Below are 25,598 nucleotides of genomic sequence, written 5' to 3' on the forward strand. Positions count from 1 at the left end.
GTGGTACATTACCCTCTCCAGAGCCGACGCTCTGGTTAGGGCCACTCGGAGATGGCGGGAACGTTGCCTGTTGCCCCCCTGCTGTCACGTGGCCAAAAACGAGTGCTAGTGCAGTTTGGGTTTGGGTGCGGGTGCTGGCGCACCTAATTGTTGCATCTCGCAGGGGATCTCACCGAGCAGGTCATTGACGCGGATGCTGGCAGCATGCCGCCCGGAGAATCGGGCACCCACTAGCCAGGCAGAGAGTGTCCCGCAGTCCTGCATCAGGGGCGCCGGCCGAAGGGCAAGAATCGAGAACCGCCTGTTTCCCAAGTAAACTACGTCGGTCCCACCGATGAGCTGAAGGGTTCATGGAAGTCCTGTGGATATGCCGTCCCACGGCCGGCGCAGAAGTTACAGCTCGTACGAAGTCACGAGCTGGCGTTCTCCGTTTCAGCATCCGCACGGAGTGGGAGTCAAATGAGATGCCTGTTGGCGTGGACGGCGCTCAGGCCGCGCCCATATACATTTTCCTCCGTACACACCTGACTCGTTCGCCACATACCTGCAACGCGTGCGGCGGACAACGGCGGTTGCGCGGGGCCCGAACGCAGGAGTTAGATGTCGGAGGACACACACCACTACAAAAAACAGCAAGCGAATTGTGGGGGTGTGCGGGGCCTACAAATGTCCCCCGGATTGTGATGCTTCCTTCCGAGTCTCCGTTGTGTTGTTTTGCGCACTGAAAGGTTGCAGGGGCGGATGCCGCTGTCGCAGTCCTTGCCACTCCCGAACCTTATTGTAGCGCCGCCGCGCGCGCGCCCAGCTGGCAGCACACGGTCCAGTGCCGGTCTGTCTTTGTTTCTTTCCCAGGAAAACTGCGCTCACACTGTAGAGGCACAAGCTTACTTATAAAGGTGTATTCAGTTGCGTCATATTAGGCGGTCGCATTCATACAACTGACAGTCTTTACACTGACTAATCTATTTCATTGCGCAGGGCTTACCGGCTTACCTTTGAGGGTCTTACTCCAGCAGTCTTCTTAGTTCAAGGTGAGCACGGTTGTGACCGTCATGGTGGACTCGAAGTTCTCCTGCCTTTGGCCTCAACGCACTTCTCGGTTAGAGAACTTATCCGTGTTCGTTCACCGACTGCGTTGACTATTCTTTTACTCCCGAGTCCACTGCTTTACCACGCACAGCTCCGGTTATCCCCATACACGATCAATCGTCTTGCTAGAGGACAACCAGATTCTGGGCTCGGGGTGAAGTCGCTCCGCAACAGGATCTAATGCAGACAGAGTCCTGAGCGGGTAGAAATAACAAACTCTCAAAGAAAAGAGAGAGCGTACACAGCAGCATACCTTGGAGGCCTACATGAACTAAAGCGGGGTGGCGAGCAGTACCTGCGCACCCCCTCATTTTAGCATTAAACGCAAAACCGTCTTCGGTGCAGGGGCTGCAACTTACAAAAAGGTGAGAGCACCGGGAAATTCCTCAAGCGAGTTCGAAGCAATGCCATCTTCCGCCCCCGTCATTCCAAGCACTGGTGCATCGGTGAGCCTGTTTGCTCCGGAAGTGTCTGATTGACCGCTCGCAGGACCCAGGCGGCACTGGATGCAGTACACAGGGCGGTCGAACCCGAGTAGGAGTAACATCGTCGCGGAATGAACTGGTGATGGAGTATTCGGGGGGGGGCGCACGGAGATAGCAGACGAAGTGACGAGCTTGACTCTCGCTTCAGAGAAAGAACATCTCTTCAGTGAGGCGAAGAGACCGCGGCATGGTGTTCCGCAGAGAGAAATAGCTGCGCCCCGAAGCCGAGCATATGTGCGGAGAGGAGCTTTGGCGTATCAGAGCGTGCGAGATCCGATGAGAAGTGAACACCGATGCGAGAGGCACCGCAGTGTGTGTACCATTGCGCGGCTGGATGTGACCCGGAATAGAAGACGCAAACGCCCGAGAACGACAAAGTTTCGCAACACGGGAATGCACACATCGTTCTGACTCTCTGGCGTATGGAACGACTGAGCAGCGACACGAAAACCGATCGAACGCCAAACCATCATGTCACGCCGTCTTCGAATTCTCAGCTGAAAGGGAGCCCCTTGTGTTGTGGGCGACACACGTGCCTTTTTTAGTTTTGAAAAACATATGTATGAAAAGCAAAATCGCAACTCTCGGACCACCGACCACCACTGGAGTATGGCTGGGGAGCCCTCAGACCCAAGTCGATGCTCGTAAATCAGAAGTGAGTACAGCACTGACGAAGCGGAGGCGGTGAGCAAGAACTGCTCGTCTGCGAGTTTGCCCGGCGATCCAGCCTGTTACGTTGCCTACTGGGACTTGGTGCGACGTCTAACATTACAACACTTGCTGCAGTTTGGCGTAGCTCGCTACAGCCAACATGCTGCGGAGGGATTTGCGAAGCCTCGCCTGAGTGCCCGCAGTTGCAGAAAGGCTTTCACATGTACACACGATCTTTCTCAGAAAACTACTACAGAGAGAGAGATTCTGACCAAGCAGAAGCGTACTGCGAGCGGATTCACCCGCCTCCATGTGTTCCTTGAATTCACAAGCCAAGATACCGAGACTCTTTGTGTGTGTGTCGAGGGTACCAACGAACCAGCAAAGGAAGTCCCGAAGTGACACACCGAGCGTTGTTCAGGAGGCGCTCCGTGAAACCGCTGCCGTAAAACCAGCACCTCTTTTCCTCCAGTGATCACCCGCATTGCAGGAGCACCCGCGCAAAAGACTCCGGTGCAACCGCTTGTCCCGTACCGAAGGATATCCGCGGCAACACCGAAGGCCTCGTGTTTGATTGTAAGAGAAAAAGCAACGGCGGGGTCGTTCTGTCCTTGTGCACGTGACAGCTGCGCCGGGCATACTCCACAATAACAAAAGAGATCTCGGGAATGCGTCCGTGCGTGGGACGAGTTGCAGCCGGTGGGTATAACGCCTCCTGGCCCAGCCAAAGTGGCTAGTAAAAGCGCTCGACCACCCCCCGCCTTTCTTGAAGTGAAAAGGAACTCTGCCAAAAACTCCCAGGCGCCCGCACTTGAATATAGCCCTGAAACTGAATCCCAAAGAACGCTTTATGGACTGCACGTTTACAAACGGCATTCACAGCAAAGCTTTTCACGATTGTAGCTGCTTGATGGGGCTGAAGAGCGCGACATGTGGGGGGACCGGAAAGCGTTTGAAGCGCGTCTCTCCGACCCCTGTTGCTAACCAAACATAGTATCATGGCAGTGGTTCAGAGGCGGCTACTCTGTTACCACGGCAGCTGACAACAGGAGGCGAGGGGGGTTGAGTCCCTCAGAAGGGACACGGGGGAGACGGCCTATTCACACATGTGGACCTCCACATCAGGGAAAGCGACCAAACAGGAAGGGCAAGAGATTCCACAGACAGAGACAACACTAATACTTGCCGTGATTTATCCTGATGAGCTGGATAGCATATGCTTTCCAGGGAACGCCGCTGCAGCGGCTCTCTTACTCGAGCAACGGGTACCCCTCACCAGCCCGGCAACAGTATACAGCGAAACTCGCGGGGTCACGATCACTTCCGAGTTCACTCCCAAGCTGGGCGAACTTCGCCGGCGTGTTCTACTGAAAGATCGCGATGACTGACGGGTTTGCGAACGCATGCGCGCTTTCCCTCGCATGCCGTCCCTTTTGCGACGGGCGGCGGTGCCATCTTTTCGTTCACTTCAATACAACGCTCGCTCCCTGCCCGTTCAGGTGGCTGTGTTCCTACGTTCTGTCTTCGTCGTTCACCGCGCTATTTCTGGTAGTAGGAAGAATAGAGGCTGTCGCGGAGCTTTGCCGATTTTACCCTGCGACGGTCGCGTTTGTCTTCTTTTGGGGACAATGGTTGTTTTTGCTCGCTTGGCCATCTCCTCTCGGCGTCATTTTTGTCCGAAACGTTTTCCACGCTGTACTACGTTTCGTGAAAGGGCGAGTTAGCTGGGCAGCACCCCCGCTGCGTCTTTCTCTTTCAGTAAGGGTGCGCTGTTAACACATAAGCAAGGACTGGCTGGTACTGTCTTGTCAGTTTCCGTTTGTCGTAAACCGGCCTCGGACCAAGTTCAAGCGGAGTTTGTCTCTGCGCTGTTCGCCGGTTGCAGATGTCGGACTCGTTCCGGTGTGCCGCAGCTTGGCCAGGAGCACTAGTTACGTCGGGGCGCCCGTGCGCGGTGCCGCAAGGCCTGCCGGGACTGTCGCAGGGGGTGGCGCCGGATGACACACGAAGGTGCCGCGCACACGCGCGCCAGACTTCTGTTATTGCTGCGCTGTACGCTTTTGCGCACTTGTAGGCCACCAGCAGTCCTTTTAGAGGCTCCGATGTCTGCCCCGCGTGCATAGCTAGTGGTCACTGACAAATGTGCTAGTCAGCAGGAACAGGCCGTGTTGCCGCTGCCGGTTGGGAATGCAGCCAAACTAACGATGTCGCCTCAGTTCCCGCTGAGGGTCGGACAGCTCCGTGGAGGGAAATTGAAGGACGTGTTCAGTTTTGTCACGCCGTCGTCAGTGTCTCGATTTCTGGACGACTTGTAGCGTTGTGACACTTCGTGTTGCCTACTCCGGAGCCCGCTTTCTCTTCACCCTTGAAATCTGTCTTGTCTTTCTTTCTTGCTCACAAAGCGGCCAAAAGCATGTGCTCATTCTGGACGATTGTCGCGCACACAAACGGAACTGCTGGTCGAACTGTATCGCGACTGAAGTCGTAGCGCTGGTACTGCCCACTGCAGATCAACATGGCAAGCTCTCCTGGGGTGTGACTTGGAGTTTTCATTTTCGGTGCTGGAGAATGAACATCATCGAAGCATACCGACACCAGGTGGGGGGTCACTCACGGCTCATCAAGCCGAAAGACTCTTCGAAAGTGTACAAACCTCTAAACGAGAACGAATACCGGTTTTACGAGAAGCTGTCTGCTCTCGGCGCATCCAACGCCGAGTCTGGCCCTCTGCACATACTCAAGAAGTTCGTCCCGCATTATTACGGAGTCACCGAAGTGTGTGTCCGTGCGCAGTTCCAAAAGGTGGAAGACTCTGCCGGCTCATCCTCTCATGCTGTCCTTGCTTCGAAGGAAAAGTGTGCCGTGTCGGAACCATTAGATGACCCTCAGCAGAGGGGTACTAAGCAGCACGCCCAGCTGGACAGACCATGGACGAGAAAATCTGGGGAAAATGGTGATCCCTCGGGCAAAGGGGCGAGGGACGGGGTCGGAGGGAAGGAGAGAAAATGTTGCCATCCACTACAGCCATGTGTGTCGGGACAGCAGAACCGCGAGACTCCCCCGGCTCACCGGGAGCGTGAGTGCGACGCAACAGAGGCCCGGAAGGAGACGCACGAGATTGTTCGCGCCGTTGGCAAGCATGCACGCCCCAGGGAAAGGGTCGGTCTCCCAAGGAACGGAATGCGTGTCTTTTTCCCCGAGACAATTCGCCCAGGAAATATTTCGTGCAGCAGCTGTCAGAAGCAACAGCACGTCGGAGGATCCCAGCTTCAGCCGTTGGAGGGGCCGGAAGGTGCAGAAGGGGAGGGCCCAGGCACAGGCCTGTGTTACGAGCCTCAAACGACGCCTCCCGTCGCGGGCCGCACGACAGTCAGAACTGCGATTCCCGCAGGGCGCTCTGTCGGGTCGCGGGCGGAAAGCCATGGAGAGCTGTCAGATGGCGGGAAGAGTTTGTTCCCACTCCCCTCTCGTTCTGTCACTCCTACTTCTGCTCTGTTTTCTGAGGACCACAGCTGCGTGCAGGCGGAAGCGGAACATAAGGATTCTGTCCAAGATGAGGGCAACGTACCTACGCTGCGTACACCTCGAATATTGGATGCAGTCCGCGCAGGGGGCAAAGACACCTTAGATTTGTCATGTCGCGGGTTCTTTCGTTCGTTCCCTCTTACCGCGGAAAAGAATTCACCTTTAGCAGGCTCAGAGTGTTCTGAAACAAGGGAACGAAGACCCAGTGTTGTCGATAGGATTCAAGCGAATGATCAGGAGGGCAAGAACGACTGTGGCGTTTCGGAATACTCTTCAATTTCTTTATGGGCAGAAGGGCCTCAGGGTCTCGCAGTGAAACCGAGTAATGCCGCTTGTCGAGCGGAGAAGCTGGTTGATGGAAGTGTCCGCCCGGGTTCACAGAGTCCAGATGTGTCAAGCGGACGGGGGGTACAGACCAGTGCTCCGGTAGATTCGGAGGCGGGGAGTCCGGGCGCAGGCGGACAGGGGACGCCGCCAACGGTACGGGGGCACCTGCGGCACATCGTCTTAGAAGATTTGGTGTACGGGTTCAAGAAGCCGTGTGTGCTCGATATCAAGATGGGGAAAAGACAGAGGAAAGTCGGCGCCTCCCCGGAGAAGGAAAAGCGTCAGCTCGAGAAAAGTATGAAGACTACGAGCCATGAGCTCGGATTTCGGCTCTGCGGCTGTCAGGTGAGCCTCTGCTTGTGTGCAGCCGGAGAGTGTTTTTTTTCTTAAATTAGGTGACTCACCACGGGGTATTTTATAGTAGCTCGTTTTTTCTGGCCGGAATGTAAGCGCTCGCCTTGTACTGTTAGAGGGCGACTGCCGACTTTGCGTCGACGCATCGAGGTACTCTCGTAGCAGCCTTCCGAGTGCACAGCAGGCGCGTATCGGCGTGCGTGACAGTCCGTATAGGGCGACCTCGTCCTAAGCTGTAAGACGACGCAGTTTGATGATCCCCGGATTCTGCCGGACTGCTTTCTTCGGACTGGTTTTCATGGTGTCACAGTCCGGAGTGTTACAGCTAGCACGGCCCCGTTGTGGTGCATGTCAGAAAATGCTTGCCGGGTACAGGCCCTGTGTCTGGCGCGCGTTACCTCTTCAGGTTATCGGGGAACCTGGACCTCTCGCACGCGCAGCGGCCACAGAGCTCTTCGTGGCCAGGGCACTGGAGTACAATCGCGTCGTCTCCGTTTTTGCCTCATTTTTTTTGGTGAACAGAGAACGCAGTGACCAGTCTCTAGCCTCGAGTCGCACAGCCTGAGCCTCCTGGCATTTTCGACCTGCCACAGTGCGGGCCCTCGGGCCTCTTCCCCGTCCCGGCCCTGGAACACTGTGGCTCTGGTTTGTCTGTGGTGTGCCTGCAGTATTACAACAAGAAGACAGATACCCTCTGTTACAGGGACAAATACTGGGGACGGAAACTTACCAAAGGTACTTTAGTAATGTTTCCCTTTCAGATCTCAAGTGGAGAGTAGGAGCAACAGAAAAGTCTGAGAGAGCTAATGTCTCGTCTCTCCTGCCCCCGAACAGGGGGCGATGGGGAAATGGTGGGGGAGCGTCGCTGTTCGTGGTAGGCGTGGTTTAGTTAGATAACTGTTCCCCAGCATGAGGCCTACTTGTTCCCAGGCGGGAGAGCCGAGTGCGTTCCATATTCTCAAGGACTGGCTGTGACCAAACGGAGAAGGCGCCTGGCTTCTTGGAAGGCGCGCCAGGTGCTAAAGCGTATTTTTTCCAGCTGTTTGGTCGTCTCTCTCCTGGTTTTTACACAGTCCACACCAACTATGCCGACCTAGGCGAGGAGGCAGGGTTCAGCCAGTTTTTCCTGGTACACTTATACTGCCAGGCTTGTCGGGCCTGTCTACATGCTGAACGGTGTGTACTTCGCATGTCCCGCGTCTGAGCACATGGAGGTGACGGGGGTGGACGGGGGCAGTCACTGCTGGGCCTCGCCTTCAGTCTTACACAACACTCGAAATAGGTGACTGGTCCGAGAGCCGTAGCTGGCAGTAGATCGCGTCCTGTTCTCAGCCAACACTATCCGCTTAGTGCATGCCTTACAGTTCTGCACCAGCGATGTCTGTGCTGGTTGCAGAGAAAGTTCCGAACGCCATCCGGCAATGGTTTTGGAACGGGTCGACGCTGTACGTGGAGCTTATTCCTGTTCTTCTTGAAAAGCTTCATATCTTCTATAACTGTAAGTCTGAAAGTGCGTCTGTCAGTGGGGCCGCGTACGCGTTCGTGACACTCGCTGGCCCGCTAAGGGCCTGGCATTCTAAGTCTCTCGAACATGTATACATGGGGGGATGCTGCCCGTGAGCATACATCGTGGCGAAGTGTCGACCAGGTTTGCGGAAGAGATTGGACTTCCGTCGTGCTCTATGTAGTGTCCCCCACGATCTGTACGCGTGTAGCATGCGTTGTGGCGGCACGCGTGCCTGTAAGATGTGTAGGCAAGACTCATCTCGTGCGCGCTTCGAAGGCGTGACTCTCCACGAACTTTAGAGCCTGACAGCCTCGCTTGCAAGCGTGGTCATTCTTCAGCCCGCGAGTGCGACACATATGTGTAGCTGCTCTTACCTTTCTCGGGTCAACTGCGCGGAACAACCGGTTTGACAAAGCACTCGGAATCTACTTTCGAAACAGTTGCGGTTGGATCGGGGTCGGACGTATCTGTCGTTGCCTCAGGCGTGGCTCAGCTGAAGCATTACCGTTTTTGGTCTTCGTCGCTGCTGTGGGTGTACGATGGAGGCCTTTCCGACCCCGAGGAGCGCAGAGCTTCTCTCGATATTCGCATGATCGATTTTGCTAACACCATTTACTTGCGAGGTGAGATAAACGCGGCTGCGACCGCCACCTTGGCTTCCGCGGTTGCTTGGGCGATTGAGATGAGATTGAGACTGGGAAACAGCTGTCCCGTCTCCTCCGGGCCGCGTATTTGCACTGAGTGCAAGCATGTATCGTTGCCGTGTGCATGTGACGCCCTGGGCTAATACCGTTGCTTACAAGCATCCCTTCTTACCAGCTGGCTGTGTTCCAAAATTCGAGTAGTAGGGGACGGAGATGGTACGTTCAGTTGAGTCTCGCCAAGTTGGCATGGGGTGACAGGTTACGTGGAAATTATAGCTATTGTGTTCTGGAGGCCCAGCCGTCTTTTCAACAGCTGGGGGTGTAGGGGGCGCCCCTGCGTCCTTGTACGAGGAGGCGGTAGGTCCTGTCTTCCGACATCCGCGAGTGTGCGTTTTGAGGTGACTTTTTGTCGTCTGAGAACGCGTGGGCGTGTCACTCTGAGCACTCTTGCGAAAAGTAAACGTTTTGACTCATGCCGATGTGACACAACTAGATAGGCACTTGCTGGCGTCAGCCTGCAGTCTCGTGCTCCCAAACAACGTTAGAGCGTCAGCTTTATTCGAAACTGCACAGAGGGAATTCCGGGAGGGTATTGAATGTGCTCGTTCAGCTATCTGGTCAAAAGCAGACAGGAAGATCGCAGTTTCTTCTGCTTTCAATGTGTTCTTGTGCGTCCGTGGCCAGTGTTATTGAAGGGTGGCTGTGGGCGCGCGACTTGTCGGCGTGTCTGTAGCCCCCGGACTCATTCCGGTCTGGTTAAATTGCCGAGGCTTCGTCTTCTGAGAGCTCTCAGGAAAAGTGCTGCTTTCTAACTCAGAGTCTCGTTCTTTGTTTTCTTGGACCTTTTCAAGTTCTTAGTACGCATTCGGGACTCCTTTCTCTTTGACGCTCTCACCAGACAACCCGACGCCTGACGAGGAGTATTTGTTCGGTTTGCTTAACTTAATCGAGGGTTTGGAGACTCTGTTGGCGGCAACAACTCCCCAGCAGGCTTCGCGGCAGCTGCCGCCGTGTGCTTCGTCCCTCCCTTCTGTCTCTTCTTCGAATTCTGCCTCTTTCCCAGCGCCGTCGGCGTCTCCTGCAAAAGGCGTCACGGTTCCTCTTCCTGCTTTGACGCAGACCAGTAAACTCTGGGCGCTGCCGGTTGAAGGATGCAAAAGTGTAAAACAAGGACAGTGCGGACAGGCAAATAACCTCTTTCCTTCACAAGTTGAGGAAAGCAGACGCCAGCGACGGTTCCCCTGTCGTAACGTGGAAACCCCGCAACTCGCCGTTCATGAGCGAAATGACAAGCAGAAGACTGCAGTTACCTTGCCACGTGGTGGTTCCACGTCTCGCTCTAACAGCAGCAGCTCCAGCTCTCGGTACCAGCCGCATGGTGCAAACACGGCTATCAGCTCGTTTTCCCCTCCTGCCGTAAGTGAGGCCGACAGTGCGTGTTCGTCTCGTTCAGGGGTTTGTCCGTCAGATTCTGGCAGAAAGAACGTTGCGGCTCCTCTCGTCGCTTTTAGCGCAGCTACTGCGCCAGGACCTGTCTTTTCAGCTTCATACGTACAGCCTCGGTGTGGAGCTTACGAAACTGGATGCGCGGGTGCGTCGCCGTTCTCCGGTTCTACCACACCTTTGTCGTCTACCTCAGCTGTCAGCCGCGCCGTCACCGGTACTTATTACCCTGTACCGGTGTCTGACCGGGGAGGTGCAGTCGCAGTCGGTTTGCAATCTTCCTCAACTGGAGTATCTGGAGAGGCAGTCTCCGCGCTTCCTCCACAGGCGAAGCCAGACGTGGGGCAACCGTGGAGCCGGAGCGTGAGTCAGTCAGGTTCAAGGGCAGCTAAGAAGAGGCGGCGCATTTATGCGGCGCCGGCAGTTCTGGAGAAGAGAGCCGCCGGAGTTCAGGAGAAGCCTCTTTCACATGCAGGCCCGCTGACTTTCTCTGCAGTAGACAGAATTCCTCTGACCGAGTGGGGTGGGGACACTGTTGTCCTCAAAGTAGCACCAGCAGGTATAGGGGTCATGAAACAGCTTGTGCGTTCTGGGGGGGCTTCTCAGGGATCCGGCGGCCGAGCACAGATGCCGCAGCAGTATCACACCCACGGCTTCCAGCAGCAACTGGCGTCTCCTTGTCACACTCCACAGCGACAAGCAGAAACCAGGCTTCCCGAAGCAGACTGGGTGCGCGGTTTGCACTTGTTTCAGACAGCACAAAGTCCTGCAAATCAGCAGGCAGCCCTTTCCGTTGGCGGGGCCGGGACAGTGGGCCAGAACTCTACCGATGCTGAGAAAGCACCTTGCTCCTCCACGGTTTTTCCTTTCCACAAGTTTCGTCTTGGGTCACAGGCGGTCGGTGCCTTCGGCACTGCCAAACAATTCAACAAGCGGCAGCCGCCCAGTCGGCGCCCTGGAGTTTTTAGAGAGGATGAGGACAGTGTGACGAGCTCAAGCCAACAACAGAATCTCGTGTGCTGGGGCGGAGCTCCTTCGTCACGGGCCGACGCATCCTGTGTGTCTTCGAGGAAACTGAGTCAATCTAAGCTCTTTCGTCGTTCTTCTCAAGCCGCTAACGAGGACCCTTCTGGCAGGCCAGTCGAGCGAGGCGAGGAGGCAGCTCAGGAAGAAAGCGAGAGCAGCCGTAGTAGCGTGACCAGCTGCGTGGCCTTGGACTATAGAGAAGTGGACCTGCTGTTTTCTAGTAAACGCTTGGCGCTAGCAAGGAGGAGGAGAAAGAGGAGAGACATTGAGTATTCGCGAGTGAGCAGCGGGGGCTACAGATGCCATGGATTTTGCAGGGAGAGAAGAAGACGTGCCTTTAGTAAAGGACGAGTCAGTCTGAGGAGCTTGCCTGCGAGTACTAGAAGCGATATCAGTAAAGAATCCGACAGTGAATCTTTACAAAGACAGCGGAACCCTGGAGGCATACACATCAAAACCTTGTGTCCGAGGCATATTATTGGAGAAGAAGAGAGTTGTCAGTGCCCCGGATCGAGGGGTGACAAAGGAATGAACACACTTCCGGACACGCTTCGCCCTGTGAGTGTGAAAGGTAAAGCTCGCAGTAACGAGGCCCCAGGGCTCATGATGAGGACTGGACCTCCACTGCTATCCGAGCTCGGGGGCACTTCAATGGAACGGTCAGGCCCCAGCGTGTCGCAGCGTGCGACACCGGGTGGGGTGGATGACGATTTTGCGCTACACGACGGCAGCAGCGGGGACGCTGCCAAGAAGGCCGGCGGGCTAGACGCGGGTGAAGGCTGTGGGCTGGCGGACCCACTCTCTCCGCCGGTTAGTATTGCTCCAGCAGACAGAGTTTTGGGAGGCACGTTACAAGTCTTGCCGACCAAATCACAGACTCGCGAGAACTTTCATCACGCTTTAAGGGCAGCCGGCCATTTCCGGGACACTCTTTCGTGTGTCTTGTCACCCCTCTCTCAGCCGGCTCAAAGCTCTGCTTGTCCCGTGGTGCTGGAACGGACAACAACCAGAGATGGAAGGACTGGAGCTCAGCCGATCACTGAGGTGGCGCCATCTCATCTTTCCTTGGCTGCGGGTGACGCTTGTAGGAGGTCTGGGGGCCGTCAGGCTGGCCCGCAGCAGACGTGCTCGGATGAGCTCAGCTCGTCATGCTCTGACACGTCGCGTAACTCACCGCGACTCCTGCTTCGCACGCAGTGCGGAAGAGACAATAAAGTTTTGCTTAGAGGACTTCTGGAGAAAACGGAATCCGAGAGGGGGACTGCGAGGGTGACGGCCGTGACAGCCGTGACAGGAGGAGAGGTTAATTCCGTCGGTAAGATGATGGAACTGGAGAAAGGTGCGGAGTCGCGGTCTGACAGCAGAGGTGTCAGGCTAACAAGAGTGAGTGATGGAGAAAGCCTGGGACAGGCGAAAACAGTGAGGGGGACAACAGCAGTGGAGACCGCTGTTCTTGCGAAACAACACGGGCACGAAACCGGGCTGCGGGACGAAGCAGAGCGTTCGAGTCTGAAAGGAGGTGAAGAAGGTAGAGAGACACGAAGAAACGGAAGGGGGATGCTTTCCAACACGGTCACGGAGGGGCCCCGTACAGCTACGGGCGATTTCCAGGCAGGAATCGCAACAGGGAAGGGTGTCGTGGTGTTTACAACGGCTTCTCCGAGCGCCCTGCACACCTTCAGCGTTCGCGCTGTCGGGATGGTGGACAGGAATCAAGGAGCAACAGCGGCCGATCAAGCGACGGAAACAACAATAGGAAGCCATAGAGACAGGATATCTCAGACTGGGCGTCTCCCGAGCGAGGGAGAACTGGAATTCTCTCGGTCTTCGGCAGCAGGTCAACCAGGCCCAACGCTTTCCCATTCCATGTCAGGTTCTACGCTTTCCGATTCGGCGCCTGCGACCATGAAGACGCAGCCGCCCTTGTGGCCGGCTGTGACCAGTCCTGCATGCTGTGCACCCACGTCTTCGGAGTACGTCTGCCCGCCTTCGGGTAGCCTTGCCCACCCGAGAATACTATCAAGTTACCCGTCCGGGTCTTCGTTGTGCGCCACTCGACTCACTGCGCCTTCCCACTGTACTCCGGTCTCTTCGCTAAGCTCTCCATCAAGTACCGCTTTGTCGGCAATGCCTTGTTTCCTCTCTTCTCCCTGCTCTTGCCGTTTGCTTCCTTTTTCTACGGTAACTACAGAGGCGCCACTGGGTCCTGTTTTTGGCGCTGCCCAGAGCTCGAGCTCTTTCTCAATTAAGTCGCAGGAAGGCATCTCGCTACCACCGATGCCACATCCTCATCGGGCGCCGGTATCGCCAGCGGCTTCAGTCCGTCCGGCCAGTCTCCCTTTTTTCCAAGCAGGTGCTTGTGGGGCCACTAGTTACTCCGGGAGCCCGTCTCCGTTGCAATCGCTCCAACTGTCCGCAGTAGCGGCATTTCAAGGTATTCTGCTCAAGCCTCAAGAAGCCGCCTTGTCTCCCGGACGGTCGGTACCTCGGCCAACCCATGAGACACTTCACAAGCAAGGGGAAGTAAGCGGCTTCGCTCAGCCAGTTTTTTGCCCCTCCGCGAATCCGGTCCTTTCCTGTCTCTCAAGCGGCCGCCTGGCTGAATATTCGCTGGGTTCAGTGGCACCTCCGTTGTCATTTGGCGAAGCTCAGCAGCAGCCCATGCAATCGGAACGGCGGAGGCGTAGTTTCGAGTGGGTACCAAGCAGTAGCGAAGAAGCCGGAGACAGCTGTGCAATGAGCAGGCAAGCCACCGCGTCGACGCATGGCCTGCTCCCATCACCGCCTTCGTTACGACGAGCCTTGAGCATAGAATTTGTGCCAACAGCTCTTTTCAGGTGAGTCTTTCATGGGGCGGTCACCCTTGGAAGAGTGCTCTCCTTTTTCTTTGCTCCTCTGCGTCTGCGCAGCCATTTCTTTTGTTGTCAGCGAGTTTACTTCGCCGTTGCGCATGTCCGCGTCTCAGCCGTTAGTAGGATGGGCTCGCACCTGAGCTAGTGCCCTATACCGACGTATCAACCCATTCGTGGGTATCTTCCTTGCATTCTCACCTCGTAGGCACGTCCGTTCTTTCGTGCCTGTGGTCTGGAGCCGCAGGTTTTTTAGGGACTGCTTTCCGTTATTGCTCCGTCGGGCCCTGTCTTCTGGTGCTCTCGCGATTGGCTTCTCGTGTATCTCTTGTGTGTCGTAGGTGGTGCGGTGTTTTCAGAGATTGCGTTGCTTGTGGTATGCTCTCTCTGAACAGGCGTTCCCTTTCCGCGCCGAACCTCCGTCGTACAGCAGAGTCGCGGCGATGGACGTCCGTGCCCTACAGCGACTGGCTGGGCTTTCCGGGAGGCCTGTACGCAAGCCTGGCAAATACGGACCGGCCCGTTTTTATGCGGTCTCTGTACGGTTGTGTTAGCGACTCCTACATGACAGTTTCCAGCGATGACTTCGGTGATTCTCTCGACAACTCAAGTAGTTCGAGCTTCAGTGAAAGCGAGAAGGACGATACACCAAAACAGGAGAGCGGAAGAGAACACGACAACAGCGGGTCGATTTCGTCAGGGGAAGATTTGCATTCTCCTCAGCGAGAACATATTTCAACCGACTCGGAGTTCTCTTCGCCCTTCTCCTCGGGGGATGAAGAAGAAGCTTCCCCGCCTCGGGCTTCAGCTGCCGACGACGCCGGTTACGACGCGGGGGACGATGTAGCCAAGCGGGCGAAAAAGAGACGTTCCAGCCGCCTCCGGCAGTCCTGTAAAAACAAAAGGAAAGTTTGCAATCTAGAAGGCCAGAAGAAACAAGAAATGACAGTCTTCCGCGGACAGGTTGAATTGTCGCGCAAACTGGACCAACCTTTTGAAATCGCTTCCAGAAAGGGGGTGGGGGCTGGAGGGCTTCAAAAAGGATCTACACGGTTCACTGCTTCGCGTGCGAATCAAGTACGCTGCTGCACGAAAAAAGGTTCATCTTCGGTTTTTCTACTCAAGAAGATCGGCCAGGACTTGCAGCCAGCAAGTCACTTCCCCGAGATAAGTGCAGGCTTCCAGCAGCCCGCTCATGCAGAGCTGGGGGATCTCCATCAAGCCGGTTGCCGCTCGTTACCTCTTACGCACCGGAGCTGGCACTCAGCAGAACTGGGGACGCGCACGGACACAAGCGGGCTCTGGACAGTGCCTGCGTTTTCGTCAGGATGGACTGACGGAGCGCTCGAGGGATGTGAGGCAAACAAAAGACCAGGGAGACGCACTTCCGTTGTTGGAGAAGCGGGCTGCCCTCTTGAAGATGCGAGCGACATGAAGCGAGACCCTTTCGCGTTGCACGATGACCCGTGGAGCTTGGTGACCAACGGTGCTGAGTCTCCTCGGTCCTTCAAACACTCCCTGTACAACCCAGCTCGCAAGACGAAGGACGTCGCACACTCGCAGATACATGGTTTGTGGGGGACTCCAGAAACCGGAAGTATGAAGCGTGGTCAGGAACAGCTCGCCGTCGAGGCAAAACGTCTTCAGCATGCCACCCAACCGAGGAATGTGACTTCCGTAGTTGCGTGTGAAGACCGTGTGTCACGTCGTTCGTGTCCTCGGCGGCTCAGTGACCAAGAACCAAGACGGATACGTGTGGATCAGGAAAACCTGCAGCCAGCCTTGGCAGAGGCAGCAGCACACATTCGGAATGACTTACTCGAGGAGGAAGGAATCTCACAAAATACTCGCCAGCTAATGGAGACCCGAGAAAGGCGGCCCGCGTTAGGAGACGACTTACCAGAACGAGGTAGACTACGAAGGGGATGGGACGAGGGGAAGATGTCGTCCGGAGGAGAAGCTCGTGATAGTGTCACATGTGTCGCGTCTTCGGGATTGTGTTCCCCAAAGTGGTCATGCAGGACATCTGAATCACCACGGCCCGCTTCGCAGGGACTCCCGAGGTTGGGCGCTTCGTTTTCCTCACGTAGACTTGATCTACCTAACATCGCTGAGAGAGTTTGTTCGTCGCCTGCTACATGGACATCGCCTCCGTGTCAACGGCAACCCAGTTCACTCCAGGCTGATATACTCCCAGGACTACGCAGCAAGTCTTCCCCGCTTTCGGAGAAGTATTGCCACTCGACCACCAATCCCTGTTGGCAAGCCGTTGTTGACTCATGGATGCCGAGGAGCACACTACTTTCTTCGTCAGGAGGTGGGTTTCGCGATTGTCCTTCTAATCTTGCATCTCTTCCCTGCCAACCAGGAACGCCCCTGAATTGTCCATACACTCTTTGCTTGGTCTCGTCTGACCCCAAGATTGTCGCCCGCTCAGAATGCCGTTCCGGTGTCAAAGAGAGAAAAGGATTACATCTTGAAAGCCGAAGCTCTGCAACTCCTGCTGTGAGTTGTCAGGAGTCAGAACCGCTGACTCAACAACGGACACCCTTCAGTCAAAGTCAAGGTCAAGTTGAGGGCAGAGCTGTACGTGTCACGACCAGGAGAGATTTGACTCGACGCGAGGCTAGAAGGGTTTTCAGACTGAGAGAACGGAAGAAATCGAAGCATTTACAAGCATTGTCGTCCTTTCCTCCCTTTCCGAGAAGACACTCCGTTTCGGTCGTTCAGCAAAAAGTTTTCTTACCTTTTCGCGGCTTTACCGCATGCCAGCTCGCGGAGTCGGTTACTGCGCGACTGTTGGAGAACGCGCAGAAAGGCGAGCTGTCAGGGGCTCAGAGTCAAGCACGCCAGACGTGTCTCGAGTTTTCGACGGAGCCGATACATTCGAGCGAGAGAGCTCAGGAAACCGCGTCTAGTTTTACACCGGAACAAGACCTCAGTTCAGGTTCAACAGGCGCTCACGAGAGCCGTGATATGTTTTCCGGAAAGCAGCAGGTTTTCCGCAATCAGAGCGAGGGGTATGGAAGAGGTCTATTTGCCTGCCCTCAAAGGCCCACCCGTACTGCAAATTATTGTTTTCCTTGTCAGATGCCGACACCATGTTCGTGTGGATCGTCTTCCCGGAGGGTGATCGTCCGAGGCGTTGTCCGAGGCCTGCCTGACGACAAATCTCCTTCGACGGCGAGTGAGTGTAAGAGCTGCGGTACCGTCACTGAATATCCAGATGGAAGGGCGGCTGGTGCTCCTGGAGGCGTCTCAACGGGCAGCACGCGCAGGGGAGTGTACGGAGATGATCTCTGTGCCCCGCTTGTTTTGGGTTCCATGGACGCCGATGCCGTGCTGCGACTGGGTTTGGGCCTAGGCCTGGGCATGGGCATGAGCCGTGCAAGTATGCATGCGTGGGACCCGAGTCCCACACTGTTTTCAAGCCCCTCTGACCTGGGTTTTCTTCTGAGTCCTAATCAAGGCGAGGGTTCGCGTGAGTTTTTTTGTTCTTCGAAACCCGAAATGGCGGCCTCAGGCAGCTTACGCTTGACCCAAGGAGGAGGCGGAGATATCGCACCGCTGCTTGAATGGGTCCTCAGGCAATGGCCGAGACAGTTTCGAGACTCCGCTTTTGACCTTATGAGACAGGCTACATCTGCTTGTCGGTCGCCACGAAACCGGGACTTAGTTGAAGGAGTGTCGCGTTCTCGTGTCACAGGTAGAGAAGGGGACTGCCGAAGGGGTCGCAGTTCCAGCATGGCGATCCCAGGTCAGCATGAAGTGGGTCGCTCGACGGTCGGTGGGCCAAACGCGGAAACCAGCTCGGTGCGTCGCTGTCTGGGCGTAGGCCGGTGTCCCCATGTGCACGCGGTCCTGCATGCGCCTGGGAGCTGCTGTGAGAGGGCCACTCATTTTGCGGCTACACGACAGGCCGCATTTAATCCGCATTTTCGACCAGTTTGCCGGGAATGTCAATATTTTGGTGGTTCTGGCGTCGGGAAAGTCTGTGAAAGGGGCCGGCTAGCGGGAGGGGGGGAAAACCAAACGGGCGCCCTCGTAAAGCGCCGTCCAAGTGATGGTGTCTGCCCGTCCGAGGCAGTGCCGCTGCATGCCGGTCTGTCTAGACAAACAGACGGTAACGTCGTGCCCCGGACTTGTGGTTGCGGTGGGCACTCCCCATCGGCTGGGACACGCTCTGGATCTGATGTGCGCGCGAACCACTACTTGGCTTGGGCAGGATGCCCAGACCGTTGTCAGCTCTCCTCCTGCGGCGCCGTCCACTTCCGCTCTCGTGAGGGAAGTCCTGGTCCCGACTTGAAGGTCCCCGCGAACACGCCATTCTGTAGTGACCCCGACCACTCCCCCGGCGCCGCATTCTGTCATCCGGAGGCCGCTCCGCCTGTGTTCAGCAGACCAGGGCTGGGGGATATACAGTGAAGCAGAGAGGTGACCGCAGGCTAGGCAACTGTAGAAGTGCCCTGAAGTGTCTTTGCCGAGTGGGAAGGCGGGTAGAGGGGTCAGAAAATGGTTCGGCTGCAGGTATCTTGGGAGGTTATCCAGAATGCATCTGGAGGAAAGACGAGAGAAGGGAAAGCACCAGGAGCGGACACATGGCCACTGTAGCCGGGAATGTTTAGTGAATGTTTCGTTATGCATGAGCTCATCCGAACAGAGTCCGACCGGCCGTCCGAGAATCGTGAACACAGACCGAATGTCTTTAACTTGTGAATTTCATTGTTGCTTCAAGAAGTCGCGACTGCACCGTTTCAAAAGCTGCAGGTTCCTCGCGTTTCATGTACCTTGGCGCCGCCGCAAGTAGGAATCCAGGTAGCGTGTTTTAGGCGGGTTGCACATGCCAGCGAAACCAAGGAGACAGTGTGCTTCAGTCCTGTACGAAGCCCGCGCCGGGACGTCTCGGATAGACGTTCCCTGACTGAACATCGGGGCCGTGGTGACCGCGCAAGCCTTAGTGCTATATTCAAGGTATAAGCGTCCTGCACCACCGAACACCCCGCGAGGCATGGACTACCGCTGCCGCGAGAGCGCTCTGAACACCCGAAGCTAGCATACTCAGTTCTGTTTGGGGTATCTGGCCGAGCATGCGTAAGATCGGTACGCGTGCTGCGAATTTCAGCCAACAGGGCATCACGGCCACGAGTCGCACACCTCTCTGGCGAACCGCTGAATCTGTACATTCAGTCGAACCCTTAGCAGTGAACCTGCGGTCAGTTCCATCTGCTGGTCCTTACTTCTTGTGAAAGGCATGACAAAGAGCCTCCCCCATAAGGAAACAGGCTTCTTCAGGCCCACATGAGTGAACTCTCTTGTGACTCGGAAGAAGCTCTACGACCTGCGGAATCACAACCGCCATGTGGCACACACTGAAACCCGTCGGACGAGGACGACCGCCGGTACTACGATCGATATTGCCAACATGGCGTCTATCCGAGTTTCCCTGGTGGAAGGATGCCCAGATACAGTACAGTTGAGCTTGAGGTCTTTCGCAAGGACACAGCGGACCTGTAACACCTGGTCTTACGCTTGCGCAGCCGTGGGAGCCGCGCGCGACTTTCCTTGGGACAAGACGCACGCCGATGTAGACTCTGTAACCGCCGAGCGACAGCAACGCTGGCAGCTGTCGTCGCTGGTATGGCTTTCGGATGAATGAAAAATTGTCCAATGTTTTTCGAAGCTTTCCCGATACCCGGATATCGAAGAAGTGAAACTACATTTGCGCCGAAACAGAGTTTATCGGGGATCTCGAGCAATTAACCACAGTATACTTCCGAAAGTCTCACATGCTGCACAGTGGAGGGGGGCTGCGGGCCAACTCACGATAGCAGAACATTTCAGCTACACCGGATACTCCACCCTACAGCTCCACAGTGCCTCCGAGCCCTTGATTCACAACAAACCCATTGAACCCAGCGGAAAACCCCGACGGTACCCCTTGCTGGCACTCCAGTGCATTCCACACACCGCCGGTCACTCCTACGTGATCGACTCGGCTAAAAAAATCCTCTCCAACTAGTGCCCCGCGCGACTCCCATACTCTCGCGTAACAGACATTACTATGCCCCCCCCCTCCCATAAAACCGGAGAAATGGCGACTCCACAACGCTTGCCCTAGCAAACAAAATTTCAAACTCGCCCTTTCAAAAGCAACACCGCGGAATGAAACACAACGAACTACATTTGTTTCGCAACGCAGACACTCGTTACCACCCCAATGAGGAGCCACGGAAAGCCGATGAGAGCAAGTGGAAGAGCGACGTAGCATCTTCGGTTAAAAAAAAAGAAAAACAATGCGCTATACACGCTTCTTATGTGACAGCGCGCGCTTCAAATCGTCTTTCTTGTTCTTAATTTTCTTCTCTTTGCGAGTCTCCTTTCCTTTTTTCTCGTTTTTCGCCTGACTCTTCTTTTCCTTTTTCTCTTTTTTGTCGCTCTTCTGTAAAGACTGCTTCTTCGATTCCCCTTCGGGCTCTGCAGTGACTACTGCCACAGCTGCCACTGTGCTCGATGCCCTTTTCACAGAGTCGAGCCAAGCAACATCCATCTGCGCACCGGACACATACCACCGCACGCGCTACCATCTACACCGAACATCACAAGGCATTTTTCTACAAGCGGTAATTAGGAGACGATTGCGCCGTCAAGGCCACACAAAAGGCACTGAGAATCCGGAGCACTGCACATGAATGATTCCATCCCAGGATCCTTGAGAAAGGGCAGTACATGGTCAAGTACTGAACACCGGAGACGCATGAAGGAACCCGCCGAGGTCTCGCCTTGGAAAAAGCTGTCTCGGATGTCCAAGAACGCACACGCCAGGCCTTTTCCTCACGAATAAGGTGGCACGGCCACTCGTAGTAAGCTTGGTTGAACTGGCACGAAAGAGTATATACCGAGAGAATATTTCGGCAACGACACTCTCCGGTCGCTACAAACAACACCACCAGTGACTAAGTCAGCACCCTACTCACTCGTTCGCCCGCTAGAATGAACGTCCAAGCAAGGTTTTTTCCAGTGTGGTATGCTACCAAAGAAGACTACTTTCATCCAGACTCTACGAAATCCTTCTGCCAGAGTGGATCAGTGACCCGCCTGCACCAACACGACCCACCATCTTTTCTTCCACAGGCGCGGCTTGCTGTTCAACCCTCACGTCCACCCAGCCCTCGCTTGCGCCCGGAATCTCCTCTACGATAAACGATTCCTCGGGGGTCAGTGCTGATGCGTCCTCGGCAGCTGGCATTGTGTTGTAGTCCTCTCCGCCCAATGCTTCAGGTCCGAGCTTCTCTAAAAGCAGTTTCTTCAGCTCCGCTTTCTGCGAAGAACACCGACAGACAAAAGGCCTCCCCTTGCCGTTCTCAAAAAATCAGAACGACGAGCAACGACGCGACCAGTAAGTGAAGAACCGAACAGAAGGCGGTAGAAATCGAACAGCATGTCGGTATAGCACAACCGGTTGCAGACGAAGCTGCTGTCGCCTTTCCACGTTACACCCGGAGGTCGCCAACCGCTCCTCCACACACCGGACGAGCACACTTGGATAACGCAGGATACAGCAAGAAACCGAACTTGTATCCATCGCCCAACGCGACACACGTGTCGCAGAAAAAAGGAGACATCTTCATAACACTCGCTGCTTGATCATCCCTGTCGCCTGTGAGGCCACGCGATCACTTCCCAAGTTCTACGAAATGCCCACCGTCAGTGTCTTGCAGAAGACAGAGGACACTCTAGGCAAGGAAGCTCCTCTGTCTGTGAAGTACCACAAAAATCACTACGACTCCCACTCACTGGTTAATCGACGAGGCCAGCAGGACACGTCTAAACGCTCGGTCGTGACAGGCAAGCAGAAGGCGTCAAGACATCCCTACCTTGCGTTTGACGTACGCAGCACGGATAACGCAGCACAGCGATGCGACCAAAAGGATGCTTCCGAAGCCAAGGATGAAAGCGACTAAATACCTGAAGAGACGATGCAGCACAAGAGCTGGGCACAGCTGAGTGCACCGTCGGCAAGATCACACCTTGTTCCCTTAGCGGTGTCAAGCGACGAAAGTGGTATCTGCGGCAATCACACGTGGCGCCATATCAGTGGGGAACCGGTTCCACCGTGCACCTGTCGCGAGATTTCACTTTAACTAGACAACACCCACGCTACCCTCCGGACGAAAACACTTGAACCTCCCAACGGCACGTATCAACTGCGCTCAAAAAGACAGGGAAAAGGCCTACCCCACTCAAGCTGCAGAAAAGACGAAGCTGCCGGAACTCGAAAACCCCTGAGAACCTGCGTTCCCGTCACACATCCAACAACAGAACCCTAACACCCGGACGTCGATCTTTACTGATGAACTGGTATGCGCAAGCAGGATTCGACACGTCTGACACATAAAAGTAGTACGGCTTGCATGGTCCCTCAGGTGTTCTATACTTGATGACGTTCGCCAACACTCCAGCTGTGACAGCCGCCCACTCCTCTCGCACACCGCAAGCACGAGCGTTTGTCGGGCCGACACCGCCTGTCACGTCGCTAAACAACTACAGGTCTATCCCTCTTCAGGGAGAATATCGTCCTCAACTTCCTCCACTTCTGATGCGATACTTGTTGAGTTGAGTGGAACCGGCATTCCGGAGAGGCACTATACGAACAAATGTTGCCACCCGTGGGATCCTCACCCAACCGGCGACGAACTCAGAAGAGAGCTGGAGCTGCTCGATCCTTCTCCTCCACTCGAAGTCGTATTGTCCAGCTGTACGCCTGCGAGAATACTCACATACCACTTCCATTGACTTTTTCTACGCATTTCGACCGGCGAACACAACCGACCACGTATCGCCGCGACGGCCTCGCTTCGTCGCTGACCCTCCAGTTCACGAAGAGCGCCCAGTGACCACTGCATACGCCTGTACCACTATGGAGCCGCATACGGCGCTGCCGTACAAGTGCGCCAGTCCGCCCTTCAAAATCGGGTCAAAATCAGCGACACACACTCGGACCACTCTGGGGCTTTCTCTCGCGAAACAAACACGGGGAAACAGAACAGGCGCCACGCCCCCTCCCCCCGTGCCCAGGAGACAGGGGTGCTCTTGTCGCACTGGTCGGACGGGGAGACGTGAGCTGCACGGTTCTAAACAAAGCTGCGGGCAGAGTGGAACGGCTAGTCGAGCAGTGACTACACTAAAATACCCACCACAGGCAGAACGTCTGCTGTTTTACTAGACTCGTCACCCTCTGCCAGGACCTGGCTTAAGCCTCATCAAAATGACTGTCGGTTTGTGGGAAGCCTGACAGGGCTGTAGGAGGGACAGCAGCGGCAGTACCCGGCAATTATCGTACCTACTCCCCGACACGTCAAGCGCTCGTACCGAAGGTTTCTAACCTGCGAACGATCTGTTGTTTCGATACTCGAAGAGCGGCCCTCGTGCTTCCTCCATCAGCAGTCGATGAATCTCCTCCCTCAGAATCCCGTCGTAGTCGCCGTGAGCTCGGATATTGAACTCCTGAAGTCCGCGCGGACGTACCGTCGGGGAAAAGCGGTCCGACAATTGTTCGTCTACGCCTACATGGCGACCATCACCCTGCTCATCAACGGAGAACGACGGCATACGAGAGAAGTACGACGGGCCGAGGACGCCATGCCGGCTAGCACGATCCACTGGGTGCGTATGAACTGTATATCACAGCATAACACCAGCGCGCAACAGAACTAGGAATCATACCCAAGCTTGTTTGAAACAAACTCTTCATGAGGTAGCCATTCCAGGACGTGGTGCATGAGACAAGGGAAAGCACTCCTAAAGTGAAAACCTCCAAGTCTCGCTGAAACAGCAGGCGGCCAGCTGCCATCGTGACTAAAAAAAGAGAGGGACCGCTTTAGAAGAGCACTGGCGCCGGCTTGCCCCATCCGCTTGTTGCAAGGTTGCCACGGCTGCCAGTTCTCACGCGGAGTGTGTTGAAGTCCACCTCGCAATAAAGTATGCCCTAAACGGCGTATTTCACCATGGCGCGGCGTGGAGAAACAGCCGCAGCTGGCGCTCGGTGATGCACATCTGGCGGCGCTTTCCCACAGCACGACCGGAGTTAGAAACTGCGGTGACCCCTCCTGCAACCGGTAGCGTCTTCGCAATAGCAGCGGGACCGCAACTTGGCAGCAAACAATACATCGTCCGAACGTTCCGCAACACGAAACAGGGAAAGCTGATTAGCAGCCTGGGCCCCCCTGTAATCAAGAGACAAGCAAACAAGCGAGTGTGTTCCTACTCCGAAGTTTCAGACGCATCGACAGAAACGCAGAAGGGGCCATCACAACCACACTTAGCAGGTACCTTGCCCCCGCCGTGCCCATGACTCGGCTGTTACCAGTACCGTCGCCGTGGCGACGAATATACAGAAATGAGGCCCCGAGGGGCCGCACCTCAACACGTCCCTGGCGAGATACCTTTTATGCGGCCATCACGTTCGATGACAATGTCAGCGTCGTCGTCTCTACCCTCTTCCTCCTCTTCCAGGTAAGCGCTGAAAAGACGGTCTCGTGCGTCCTTGGAACCGGGGAGACGCATCTGCGCAGCCGGCTCCCGCCCCTCGACGTGCTCTTTCGCATCCTGCGCCAAAGGATCATCTTTGAATAGAAGGGATTCCTCATCCGCAGCAGAATCCCCTGTTCTCACGCCCCGAAGATTCGCTGCCGGACGCTGCCGCACTGTCGGACCGGCAGGACCGCCGGAAGCGGACATGGTAACGCTCAAGGGCACAGGCAAAATACACAAGAACACTGAACAGAGAGCTGCCTCCCAAAACAGAACATGCAAACTACGACGTAACCAACCGGGCCCCTCTTGCTCTGGAAAAAGTAGGACGCGGCTGACACAAACGACGATCGACGCAGCCCAACAAACTTCCGGAATCCACAATCGACCTCACACAGGCGGCGACCACGGTCCCCTCCCGGGGTTTTTTATGCTGCAACGCAAGCCACAAGATTCAGGAAAGCCGAAAAAAAAACACGGATATCTCCCTCCTCAGCCGGGAAAATACTCGCCCGGAAGCTTCAGCGCGCGGACTCCTACGCGCCTAGTGGCAACCGGAGCAACTGTACAACAACCGCGGGGTAGCCATATCGAGTTCAATCGCTTGGCATTTCAGCAGAAAAACATCGAGCACACTTGCGCAAACTTCCTTGGACGGAGATGTAGTATCGCGAGCCCGGTCTCGGGTAGACTGTCCATCGGTTCCCCTCAGGCGCGGCGACCGCGGATTATACAACGGTCATCAGGAAGGGCCCTGGGAAGGCTCTTTGTGGTGCAAGGAAAAATGCCCATGGGAAAACCTAGACTTGTCACTCCTAATCTCACACTACGGTGGTGCTGAAAACCAACTGCAAGCAGACTCGATGCAGGTCTGGTTCCGCGTCGCGATGGCTGGCCAAAGCAGCGAACCAAGCCAATGTACATGCATTCCGGGCGGGCGGGGTCTCACCGGCACACTCCCATTAAGCTCACTTGCAATCTTCCTCGAACCGATGGTTTGGCCGGTGGTGGCTGCCTGCTGCAAGAGCTGCCGCGGGGACACTGTTGCCAGGCACCGTGACTTTTCTCTATTCTTCCTGTAGAGGAAAGGGCACCGAGAAAGGACAGAGAAAAGAACCGGCTGTTGTGCCTGTAGAAGGCAGTGGCGGTGTGGCAAGGTAGCCCAGCG

General features: G+C 55.7%; 3 protein-coding genes across 3 annotated transcripts; 1 reads left to right on the top strand and 2 right to left on the bottom strand.

Moving 5' to 3' along the window:
* Positions 1 to 5: 5 nt before the first annotated feature.
* On the bottom strand, positions 6 to 3,542 carry CSUI_001191 (uncharacterized protein). The gene is made up of 2 exons (XM_068061397.1): positions 1,449 to 3,542; positions 6 to 1,283 (listed from the first exon to the last, which is right to left on the bottom strand). Exon 1 carries the CDS (start codon positions 3,099 to 3,101, stop codon positions 2,643 to 2,645), a length of 459 nt encoding a protein of 152 aa, XP_067926629.1. The 5' UTR covers positions 3,102 to 3,542; the 3' UTR covers positions 6 to 1,283; positions 1,449 to 2,642.
* Positions 3,543 to 3,718: 176 nt separating this feature from the next.
* Positions 3,719 to 18,760, top strand: CSUI_001192 (inositol polyphosphate kinase). The gene is made up of 6 exons (XM_068061398.1): positions 3,719 to 6,422; positions 7,100 to 7,166; positions 7,828 to 7,929; positions 8,421 to 8,561; positions 9,481 to 13,888; positions 14,296 to 18,760. The coding sequence occupies exons 1-6, from the start codon at positions 4,794 to 4,796 to the stop codon at positions 18,323 to 18,325; spliced, it is 10,377 nt and encodes a 3,458-aa protein (XP_067926630.1). The 5' UTR covers positions 3,719 to 4,793; the 3' UTR covers positions 18,326 to 18,760.
* Positions 18,761 to 19,622: 862 nt separating this feature from the next.
* On the bottom strand, positions 19,623 to 25,546 carry CSUI_001193 (uncharacterized protein). The gene is made up of 7 exons (XM_068061399.1): positions 25,380 to 25,546; positions 24,343 to 24,863; positions 23,284 to 23,574; positions 22,580 to 22,661; positions 21,775 to 21,865; positions 21,015 to 21,218; positions 19,623 to 20,447 (listed from the first exon to the last, which is right to left on the bottom strand). Exons 2-7 carry the CDS (start codon positions 24,635 to 24,637, stop codon positions 20,199 to 20,201), a joined length of 1,212 nt encoding a protein of 403 aa, XP_067926631.1. The 5' UTR covers positions 24,638 to 24,863; positions 25,380 to 25,546; the 3' UTR covers positions 19,623 to 20,198.
* Positions 25,547 to 25,598: the final 52 nt, after the last annotated feature.

This window comes from Cystoisospora suis (assembly GCF_002600585.1).
Source record: "Cystoisospora suis strain Wien I chromosome Unknown contig_475, whole genome shotgun sequence".
Classification (NCBI taxonomy): domain Eukaryota; phylum Apicomplexa; class Conoidasida; order Eucoccidiorida; family Sarcocystidae; genus Cystoisospora; species Cystoisospora suis.

What these genes read in the sequence shown, in the direction of transcription:
- CSUI_001193 (XM_068061399.1), bottom strand. Translation starts at nt 24,637, where the DNA reads ATGTCCGCTTCCGGCGGTCCTGCCGGTCCGACAGTGCGGCAGCGTCCG. An exon ending in CTGAGTTCGTCGCCGGTTGG is followed by an intron (nt 21,866 to 22,579) that starts GTGAGGATCCCA and finishes TCGTCTCTTCAG; the next exon opens with GTATTTAGTCGCTTTCATCC. An exon ending in CGCCTGTGGAAGAAAAGATG is followed by an intron (nt 20,448 to 21,014) that starts GTGGGTCGTGTT and finishes TCCGGTGCGCAG; the next exon opens with ATGGATGTTGCTTGGCTCGA.
- CSUI_001191 (XM_068061397.1), bottom strand. Translation starts at nt 3,101, where the DNA reads ATGCCGTTTGTAAACGTGCAGTCCATAAAGCGTTCTTTGGGATTCAGT.
- CSUI_001192 (XM_068061398.1), top strand. Translation starts at nt 4,794, where the DNA reads ATGAACATCATCGAAGCATACCGACACCAGGTGGGGGGTCACTCACGG. An exon ending in TTCGGCTCTGCGGCTGTCAG is followed by an intron (nt 6,423 to 7,099) that starts GTGAGCCTCTGC and finishes GTGTGCCTGCAG; the next exon opens with TATTACAACAAGAAGACAGA. An exon ending in GGGACGGAAACTTACCAAAG is followed by an intron (nt 7,167 to 7,827) that starts GTACTTTAGTAA and finishes TGCTGGTTGCAG; the next exon opens with AGAAAGTTCCGAACGCCATC.